General features: G+C 44.0%; 1 protein-coding gene across 1 annotated transcript; it reads right to left on the reverse strand.

The window, feature by feature from the left end:
- Positions 1–8,015: 8,015 nt before the first annotated feature.
- Gpr101 (G protein-coupled receptor 101) lies at positions 8,016–9,512 on the reverse strand. The gene has a single exon (XM_090326418.1). The coding sequence runs from the start codon at positions 9,480–9,482 to the stop codon at positions 8,016–8,018; it is 1,467 nt and encodes a 488-aa protein (XP_090182544.1). The 5' UTR covers positions 9,483–9,512.
- Between the last annotated feature and the right edge of the window lie 1,544 nt (positions 9,513–11,056).

The raw sequence follows: 11,056 nt of genomic DNA on the forward strand, positions 1-11,056 counted from the left end.
TCTCAGACAGGCCTCAAACTCATGAGTTTCTTGCCTCTGTGGATTATAGGAATGTGCTACCATGCCGTGCTTACAAGATAGATCAACTAAACCTGCACATTTTGGGGGTGTGGGTAGTCTATTTCCATTTTCTGTCTTCTGGAGGCAGAGAATATGTTTTACTTAGCTGTATGTAGATAATAAATCTTTGGCATTGATTTTCTTGGCATTATTAGCTTGGAATAATAATTAGGCCTCACAACTCCCAAAATGTTGGATTTTATTTCTCAGTACTAGCATTTTCCTTGCATTTGCAAAACAGGTACTATGTCACTTGAGCCATGGCCCCCAGCTCAGAGTGTTACAATTCTGCATTATAAATATTCTCCAAGCTTATAGTTTTGAAGGAGCCATCCTATAATCAAGGAGTCCCTGTTTCAGTTTGTGGGGGTCAAGGAGATCATGTTGCCATTCAAGGAAAGGGAGGGTGAATGAAGGAGTTACATTTTCCAAGAGGGGAATTAGGAGTTAAGTACTTGTCCCACTGGAGAAGAAAATAAGTCATTAGTCATTAGTATGTGTTGATCTATTTTGGGAAGTTCAGGGCTGTGGCCTGTGGCAAATGAGCTTAAGGGCCATGTCTCCCATTCAGTTTCATAGTCTAAGTCTGAGAAACTTTACTTATGAGGCTTATTGGACCTGTTCTATATTCCTCTGAATAATCCAAATTAAGTAATGGGATATTGAGCTTAAGGAAATTCTTTTCCCACCATGTTGACTGCCTGATGGCTTTATCTGAGTTCCCAAACCTGTGTTTTTGCATTGATAATAAGAATTTGCTAGAAAGGCAAGTTTATTTCTGCAACAGAAATTTATGGTGTTCATAGATGAAAGTGAAGCTGGATGCATGCCATGGCAACTATCACTGAACATTTTTTTTTGCCAGTCCTGGGCTTGGGCTGAGGGCCTGAGCACTGTCCTTGGACCTTCTCAAGGCTAGAGCTCTACCACTTGCGCCACAGCACCACTTCTGGCTTTTTTCCGTGTATGTGGTACCAAGGAATTGAACCTGGGTCTTCATGTGTGCTAGGCAAGCACTCTACCACTAGGCCAAACTCCCGGCCCCTCACTTAACATTTTGAAAGAGTGTATAAGTCAGTATTAGCTTGATTTTGGAGTTAAGTGGAAAAGCGTACTTTACTCATTGAAATAGGGCTGAATTGCTTCCCAAGCCTCTTAGCGTGGGCCCAGGAATACTACTTCAGAAGCATGAGGTGTACAGTTCCTTGCACTCTGCGTGCTGGGAGTACCAGAAGAAGAGCTCCTAGCAGGTCAAGTGCTTTGACTCAAGAGGAACCAGGGGCTCTAACGTTTTAGCCTCATTTGCCCATCTCACTTGTGTACAGTGTAGTGATTTCATGTGTAATGGCTGCATTAGAGGAGTTACATTGGATGAAAACAAGGCTTGACTAAACATACACCTGCTCTCCTGTTCTATAAAGCCGGATGACTTGGGGGTGGGTGTGAGGAGCTAGGCCAGGTGAGGTGAGTAGTGCTGGAGGAAGTATTCTGGCCTGGAGTAAGGGGCGTGAGGAGCAGAGCCCAGTGGGAGTGGCTGAGGTGCTGGCTAGTTCTGTTTCCTAAAGTCAGGGGTCTCCTTATACTCAAGCCTCACTTCCCTTGGAATAAAGTTTTGTGTTTGAAATCCTTGTGAATCTGGCTCCATATTTCCTCTCTGTCCATCCCTAACCTCATGTTGAAAACCTTTGTGTTCATATAGGACTAGGTTGATGTTCCTCTTCCTGGAAGCCCTTTCTGATGGCCACCCCTCATCCCAGTGCATCTTCATAATACTGGAATATTAGCATGTGAAATACAGGAGCCCGTTATGTTTCATTGCACTATGCAATATAGCAACTTGTTTTTCCCCTTCTTCCTCCATTTATTCAAAAGAAAGAAAGGATGAAAATATAGTTAGCTGTTTCTGTCACTATGTTCTCAAGGAGCTTGACACAGGAGCCACATACACACATAAAATTGGGCTTTATTAAGCATATTTAAGAAGGATATACCAAGGACAGATTAACAGCACCCATTTAAGAAACACACGCACACACATTATCTAGGAATACTTAGTTAAATCTCACACATCTTGTCTGTCTGCATTCGCTAAGCAGGAGTCTATTATTCCTGTCCTGCAATAAATCCTTATAATCATTTTAGAAATGACCCAATTTAAGCCATCCAAATATGAAAGTTTGGCCATGGGCACAGTCTGTGATACTTTTCCAATGTAACAGTATCGATTAATGAATTTGATTGGGGTATGAGGGGATTTATCTTCTTGCAAAGGGGAGAACCACAAAGCCCACCCCTTTGTGCACCTAAAGGTAAGTTGTGCCAATGGGAACTTGGCCCCAGGACTGTAATTTGACAATCCTTTAAGAAGGCACTTTTAAATTACAAATATGTTTTTAAGGAAAGGAAACTTTTAAATTCAACATGTATTAAAGAGAACTGTTTTAGTGACTGAGTGCATTCTCCTAGTCTCAGTCTCACTGTAGCACATATAATTTCCTATTAAAAGCAGTTTTAGAAATGATTTAATGAAGATACATACATAAATATATCCTCTCATTGTAATAAATTTTTTCTGAAAATACAATTATCTCATAGTTCTTTTTTTTGGTCTGTTGCACATACCATCTACAATTTAAATTCTACAATTTGAACCTTACTTATGACCCCCTAGAGGAGCCCTGCACCATCTTGTGTCTCAGATAAACAACCAAAGGGGGAGAAGTACAGAGCAGCCCTTTTCTGGTTTTGGTACTGCTCTAGGAGGGTAGGGATGATCACAATATGCATCAGATAATACATATCTTGTCACTTCTCAAAATCAGGTACTGGTCCTGGTGATGTCTTCAAGGTACAGGATTCTTTCCCTCCTGCTAATAAGACTCTCACAGCCTGTCCAGGTGTTCTTGTTCTTTAGTGGGGAAGGGATCCTCTTCTTTGATTTTTGCACACAATAAAGAGAGTTCACAGAAAACAGGCATGCCAATGTCAGGTGCATTGCGGAGAAGTTCCAGCAAGAACTTCAGCTGAGACGATGAATTGACATTAATGATCTGTTCTGTCAGCATCAATTCTTGCCCATCCCAGATTTTACTCGGGGTTTAAGGAATGAAAGGCACCGCCTCCTGCCACCCATCTTGGAGCCATCTTACATATCTTGTAGTATACACTTTAAAGGTTAAGTTTAAAAAAAAATCACATTACTATGTTCTACTTCACAAACTAAGGTGTGGGTCAAATATAGAAGTCAGCATGCATTTTATTAACTAACTTTACATGTACATACTGCTCATTTTAAAGATGATGCTATGTACGAACACAGACAATCTAATATCTAGCACCGTATCAACACATTTTATATACAGTTCGAGCTTACAGTGAGGAAAAACACCACAAAAGGGAACACATCACTGAAATAAGACAAAAATACCAAACTTGTACCACTGAAGTTTTAGCACAGATGAAGGGGGGGGGGGAATTCCACTCAAATTTGAAGCACCGAACTAAACCCAGTCTTATGTTTTCTATATTTTAAAACAAGATACAGTAGTTAACTTCACACATAAAAAACCACCTGTGAGAGTACATGTTACTGTGGCTTCCCCTTGGTGTGTATACTGAGATATGGTGGCTTTGGGAGGTAATGATGGAAATATGTAACTCCTATTGGCAACCTTCCTTCACCTTGAGGATTCTTATCCTTACCACAGAGGAGTGAATTTGCTGATGACCTGGCAGTGGTCAAGTTAAGTGGGTCTTACTTTCCCTATTTCTTCCCCTAGCCAGTTTGTTGCTTATAGCAAAAGAGTGTCTTAAACATCCTGAGCATTTGCCATAGAGAAAGGTACCAGGTTGTAATTAGAATTTATAGCAAATAATTTCCTTCTTTTAGATTTCAGTGTATGGCCAGCTGTTTCTAGTTCATGTTTTTGTCACATCTTCCCTAAGTTTGAAGAGGCCTGGAGGGACACAAAACACTGTTCCACCATACAAAATAAGAGAGTCTTAAGGAAGGAGATGGTTAAAAGCTATGGCTGACCAGAGTTTCCTTGGCTTGCCTAACAGCCAACTGTTTCTTCAATCCTTTGTCACTATTAGAAAGAATAGACATTTTGCTTTGAAAAACCTCTCCTTACCATGTGGAGTTTGTATTAAAAATAAAGATAACAAAAAAGACATTTGGGGTTTGTTTATTCAAAATAGGAAAGAGGGCAATTCTGAGAGAAAAATTCAGTTTGTTAGGTTAAATTGTTATTCTGCTGCACTACACCTTAGTGCAAATGATCAGGTGATGCATAAGTTTTTCTCTATATGATGTATTTCACATACTTTTAAGAGCTTTTTGGCAAAGTCTAAGAAAGTAAGCTTCAATTAATCATGTAAATTATTCTTCAGGTAGTATGAAAATCTCTTCTGATGTAACTTTACCTAGCTTAATTGGCTAATTATATATAAAATAAGGCAATGTTAGGCACCTTATAATTTTAGAGATAAAAGATTTTTTTTTGCTGAAATAATTGGATAGTATCTACAGGATTGCTTGTGCTCTCAAAATGTGTTGTATTGAGTCCCCCCCACCTCAGTAAGAAATGAGGTGCCTACATTCTTACAATTCCTAAAAATGGCACCTTTGCTTACCTGTTTAATTTGAAGTGATATACCATCTCGTGTAAATTGGATAGGAGTTGGCAAAGGAGACAGAAAATACCTTTGACACTCACTCTTATGGTTCACGTCTCTGCTTGCTGCTTCTGTGAGTCCCCAGGTTCCTCTGAAATCTGTCAACTCTGGATTTGGAAGGGGTTAATAGAGAATGGCTGAGCACCCAAAGATTCAGGTATGCGGTGTTCCTGAAGGGCCAGCACAGCAAGGGGAAGGGAGTGAGACAGGTGAAGGCAGCAGGCCAGATGAAAGTCAGAGAGCTGGAAGTGTGAGGGACTTGCCAGCAGCTGCGATTGGTTACGTCTTAGAGAAGGACCCTTATACCTCAAAAGTCACTATAGCCCCAGAAGCCCAGAGCTTCCTTCTTAGTACTTGCCTTCCCAAGCTTGTTGAAATTGGTGTGTTAGTCAAAGCACCTGCGACTTGTTGGCAAACTAGATGCTCTATTATTCTTAGACAAGGAAATGATTAAATCTAAGGTCACATCATTTCAAAGTCTGGTTTGTCTGGCCCCCATAATTTAATGAAACTTTTTACTTCACATATGAAATAGCCTTGGTAAAGGAACACATCCTTTTAAAAACACTTAGGGAAAGCACATAGGGGTAATGATGACTCTGTGTGTGTGTGTGTGTGTGTGTGTGTGTGTGTGTGTGTGTGCGTGCGTGCGTGTGTGCGTGCGTGCGTGCGCGTGCGCGCATGCGTGCATGCCTTTGGAAAGTTTGCAAATGGCAAAACATTATGTGCTTTATTCAAAATAGCACAAGATTTTAAGCAGTTTCTATCTCCAGGCTAACGAAAGGCCCTATTGTTCCTTAAGAGGTAATGTCATCAAACCACAATGCCCCAATTCAAAGATCCTCTTTTCTGGTCTTCATGGCTGAAGAATCCAATTTGCCAAAAAGATGGAAAGTGACTAAAATAGGGAGAAAGGAAAGGAACAGGTGGGTCTAGCACCCTGGCGGATGTTCTGTGTGCTGTCAGATGGACTTACCACACTGGGGCAGCTGCTGGGTCCATTCTGATTTGGAATTTTGACAAGCATTTTTCTTTGATACACTTTGAAGGGGTTGAGCTTTAAAAATAAAACAAGAAGTTCACTTTCAACACATTGTCGGAGACACTGTTTGAAATCACATTTCCTCTCCAAGTAAATAAGCATTTCTTCTTCAAGAATAGGCAATTGCCACCTTGAATTTCTGTGACCATTATAGACCTGCAAGGCAATACCCCTCCCTCTACAAGAGGATTGATAACATAAGCCATTTCTTCTCCCAGATATCCTTTAAGGACAGATCAATACAAGACTCTGCCAATAAATCAGCATAATAAATTTATGACTATTAATTGGCTTTATAAATTTTGGTAAAAAAATAAATGACAGTGTGGGGCTGAACTTCAGCCCACATGCCTTGTCTGAAATACCACATGTTCCAAATTAATGGAATTGCAATCAATCATCTTTACACAGGCATATTGATTTAATAGGCTCAACATTATGTGATTCTACTCCCTCTTCTTCCCTACATTTTAAGCATGATAATTCCCAAGTTCCCATGCAGACTTTTCCACAACTGTTTACCTCTCCCCCTCGAGAAGCTCATGGTGGGATCTGTGAGGAGGAAGAGATAAGAGAAAGTATAAATGAGCTGAGCATTTTGAGTTTGAATATAGAAAAGTTGAGTGCTAATGAAGACATGGCAATTCTGCAGGAATGGTGCTAACCTCTGAATGCCGTCGTTGTTTAACATAAGCACGTGATTAAGATTTTTTTCCACCCCAAACCCTTTTCCACCCTCAATTTATGTGAACAATGGGTTTCTGCAGTATTGGGTTAGAAGTTTAGGGGTTCTATGTTAGTTTGTCTTTAGATATGCCTGTGCCCTCTGAAAAAGACAGGCATATCTTTGCCCAAAGTGATTTTAGAGTTAGAGATCTGAAAAACCCTCCCCCCTGTATTTACCCTATTGATAATTTAGATAAAGATGTTCCCAAAGTGATGTATTTCTGCAGTAATAACTAAGTTATGTCTGCCCTGAAAACATGGATTTTCAACTTGTTTAGAGTAGGTCAGATGTTTGTTGAGTGTTCTGCTCTTAGTTGTTCTTCAGACAAAGAACCTGAAGCCAGGGTCTCCTGGTAGCAAACATTCTATCACTTGAGCTTTGTCCCCAGCACTTTTGTTCTTATTTTGTTTCGGAGGTTGGGACTCATGCCTTTTATGAAGCAGCCTGAGATTTCAGATCTCTTGTAGCCTATTTGTAGATGGCTTTACCAGGTCCCATAGCAGTGTGAATTTTTGTAGAATATTGGCCACTTCTAGTTGAATTTCTTTTTCTTTTTTTTCTGGAAATACTGTTTGACCAAAAGGCTTATTTGACATGAAACAAACCCATACACAAGATCTAGAAGATTCTTATGAGCATTCTGATTCAGTCACAAAGGGAGAGATTGTAAAATAATGGCATGATTTCTGTCTCACAACTATTTAAATAGGAGACAGAAATATCTTAGCATCTATTGACAATTTTCCATTTGCACCAGGTGAAGTCAGTACCAGCCCATACATAAACTGAGCATTGTAAAACCAACCCTTTAATCCCATAGATGTGTGCTATTTCATTATTTCTTCCTGTAGATTAGCTCCCTACTTGCCCTCCCTTTAGAGGATCTACAAGTGACATTAGTATTCTAACTGCACGGTAGACAGGTATGTTGTTGTCTTAATTTTCATAACAGTCTTTGGCACCAGATCGTGGGGCTCTTCAGTGTAGAACTTGGCTCAGACATTGATCAGTCCGGAAAGTGCTGCTTCTTGGCCTTCCTCAAGGATTTAGTCCATTGCTTTTCTTTCTTTTTAAGGTACACTCTAGCCCTGGGCCATGAGCTCTTGACTTGAGGGCTGAATAGTCCTTAACTCCACAAATTCCACTTTCTGTTTTCCACAGTGCTGTTTTGTAGCTGTGGGGATACAGGCAGAATACCAAGTACAAGCCCGAAGTGAATAGCCCTTGTTACCTTAAGAAATTTAGAGCCTAATAATTGTGTGTGGGAAAGCAATTTCAGTCAGAATCCTCAAGTCCTGGCTTTTAGGGGGCACACCTCGAAGGAAAGAGCCCAGTTCTTGCTTCTTGCATGGATTTATTTATCTATCTTGTGGGAAAGGATGTATGTGCAACACCTTTGCCTGCAATGATATGGGTTGGCATTGATGAGATTGCGGGTGATGCACTGTAAAAAGAAGCTGCTCTTGTTTTCTGTCTTGTGGACAGTTCAAGGTTTGCCTCCAACTCATTTTAAGGGGAAGTAGCGGAATCATGGGAGGGGACAATCTTGCCTTCAGTACCACGCTCTGTACCGGCTTCACTTCCAGGGAGTTCAGGGTGGCTGTCTTCTTTGGGGAGGTGCTTTTTGCAGAAGAACTTCTTCATCATCTCCTGGATTTCCTTCTTGATGGTCTTGTGCATATAGCCATAGATATAGGGGTGAATGCAGCACTGCAGGAAAAATAGCCAGATTATTACGGTAATCACCCACTGGGGTACAGTCTCGATATCCACCCACAAGGCCAGGACTGCTAGAAAGCAGTAGGGCCCCAGAGATAGCACGTAGGAGAAAATGATGAGACAGATCACTTTAGCAGCTTTGCACTCGTAGCACCTGGGTAGAGCAGGGTTGCTGTTGCTGTTTCGCCGACTGGCTGAGAGACTCTCCCGAATGTGCACAGCTTCCACATCATCTGCATTGAAACGAATCTCATCCTCATCCAAATCCAAGTCAATATCCCCCAAGTCAATGCTGCAGTGATGCACTTCCGGCTGACCCTTGTCTGCCTTCATGCAGCTCTCCACTTCGATTTCTACATCCCCACTATTCACGCTTCCATGACTGACCTCCTCGCTGTCCTTGACCTCCACCATCCCCTCAGTGATTTCCATGCTTCCTACAGTGGTCTTCAGGCTGTCCACCTTCACTTCTGAGCCACCCATTTCTACCTCCACGCTGCTGCTTTCCTTAGCCTTGCCGGCCCCTTCTTCCTGCCCACTGAGCTCATTCTCATCCTTGAACTCATCCTTCTTCGCTCCTCCCCTTTCATTCTCCTTCTTCACACAGTCCTTCACCCGCACCCCGAACCTGTGGCTCTTAACGTTGTACACCAAGGCATGCTGCCGCCGGGCTGCACCAAACACCACAGAGTAGCAGGCAATCATGACAATTAGGGGCACGACGAGAAAGGATAGCACGCTGACTATGGTGTAGCTAGGGCTGGAGCCCCAGATCATGGAGCAGAGGGCATTGTGCTCATCAAAGGTAACCTGGCCCCAGCCATAGAGGGGAGGTGTGCTCTGCAACACGGCCAAGATCCAGGTGCCATAGAGGAGCAGGTAACCTCGGCGGTGGGTCATCTTGGATGGGTAGGAGAGAGGGTGAATGATGGACAGGTAGCGATCAATGGACACCACTACAATCGTGTTCACACTGGCAAAGGCAAACAGGTGGGTCAGGCTAACCAGGGCTGTGCAGAAGTGGCTATTGAGGGGCCAGAAGAGAGGCATAGAGGTCGCCACCACCCAAGGGGCCACGAGGGAAATCTGCAGCAGGTCGGTGATGAGGAGGTTAAAGATGAAGCGATTGGTCACCTGCAGCAACTGCGGCTTGCGCTGCAACACCAGCCCCAGAACTATGTTGCCCACGAAGGAGACAGTTAGAAAGAAAAGCAACACGCTCGCGCGAACCGCCCCGTGAACCACGCTGATGGGCATTTTGGAGAGGGGCACGCACGTCTGGCTGCTGCTGCTGTTGTTGTTGTTGTTGTCGTCGTCGTTGCCGCGCGTGTCGTTGGTGCAGGTGGTTGACATCACGGTGTCCAGTTCGGCCACCGTTGGTCAGGGGAAGGGGTACTGGGAACGAAACACACACATGGGGGGGGGATTGTTAATCCCTCGCCTAGAGCAGAGGAAAAGCCTGCACAGGATCTGTAGGGCTGTTCCCCCCTCCCCCTCCCCTTGCCCTTCCTCACTGTCGCAGAGGCGGGCACCGCCGTTTCTTGGGCTCCTTTTGTAGATTTTAGGGTGTCTCTAGTCTTCCAGGGGGACGGCTGATTTCCTCTCATCTGTTTCTATGGCTTCTGTGGGCTGGGGTCTCTCCACATCCCTATGTTGTGTGTCTAACGTGGTGTCTGGGTCTTAGGGGTTTGGGTCTGTTTAGCTAGCGCATGCGCATGTGCGCTCCCGCGCGCTCCCGAGCGCTCTCCCGCGCGCGCGTTCTCTCTCTCTCTCCACCTGCCTGTTTACCATGGTCGAATTGTGCCTGTCCCCAAAATGTTGCTAGCGCACTGTCCGGATATCTCTCACCGTGTGTGTATGACTCTGATATTCGTTCCTCATTGTCTCTGGCATCTGCGTGTTTGTTACTAGTTTGTGCATAGTTGTGTTTGCGTGTGTGGCTATCCCGTTACTCCTGTCTCCCCTCCACCCCCACTCTTAGTGTGTTTGTGTCTTTGTTTCTGTGCGTGTTTTTCACCAGGAAACTTTGTCTGGAGATGGGTATACGTAACGGGGGTTGTTCCTACGTTCTCTCCCCCCATCCTTACTTTTATCCCAGTCCCTGTTTCACTCTATTATTTGCTAGTGCGCTTGCTGCCTCCCGTCTAGTCTCTCTCAATGGATTGCTCTAGCAATCCTTCCCGTCGTCTCTGGACTCCTAACACACGTGTGTCCTATGTGGCTGGCACTATGTGTGTCTCTTTACATCTCCCCGTGTCTCGAAGTCTCTTGTTTCCTGGCTTCTATTTCTACACGGCTCCCTCCCTCATGTCGCTGGCACGAACGCAGCACTCTTTCTGGGATCCAGTTGGGTCTGTCCCGGTCCCCCTCACTCCCCATGTTTCTCCATGCCCAAATTCCCTCCTGTCGCTCTGTCTGCCATTTGTCTGTCTTTCTGTCTAGCACTGTTACCATTCCACTGCGTGTGTCACCTGTCTCTCAGATCTCTGTATACGCACTAATTGATGACTCCATTTGTCTCGCTCACCATCTCCGGACTCCGCTCAACTATTTCCCCCATGTCTTGGAGTGTGTGTGTGTGTGTGTGTGTGTGTGTGTGTGTGTGTGTGGTTCATGCGTGTGCAATTTTGATTGTTTCCAACCTTCTCCGACGGTGTCTCACCTCGCTTTTCCTCCAATTGGATCTCTTAGTCTTTACATCTCTGTCTCTGGATCTCTGTCTCTGTCGACTTTATTTTGCCATGGAAACCGGTGGCGGCAGTGGCGGCCGCGGGCTTTACGGGATTGAACGCCTAGGTTGTGAGCAGTGCAGTGGCGGCTGGGGAAATGCC

Source organism: Megascapheus bottae, chromosome X (genome assembly GCF_031878675.1).
Source record: "Megascapheus bottae isolate mThoBot1 chromosome X, mThoBot2.hap1, whole genome shotgun sequence".
Lineage (NCBI taxonomy): Eukaryota > Metazoa > Chordata > Mammalia > Rodentia > Geomyidae > Megascapheus > Megascapheus bottae.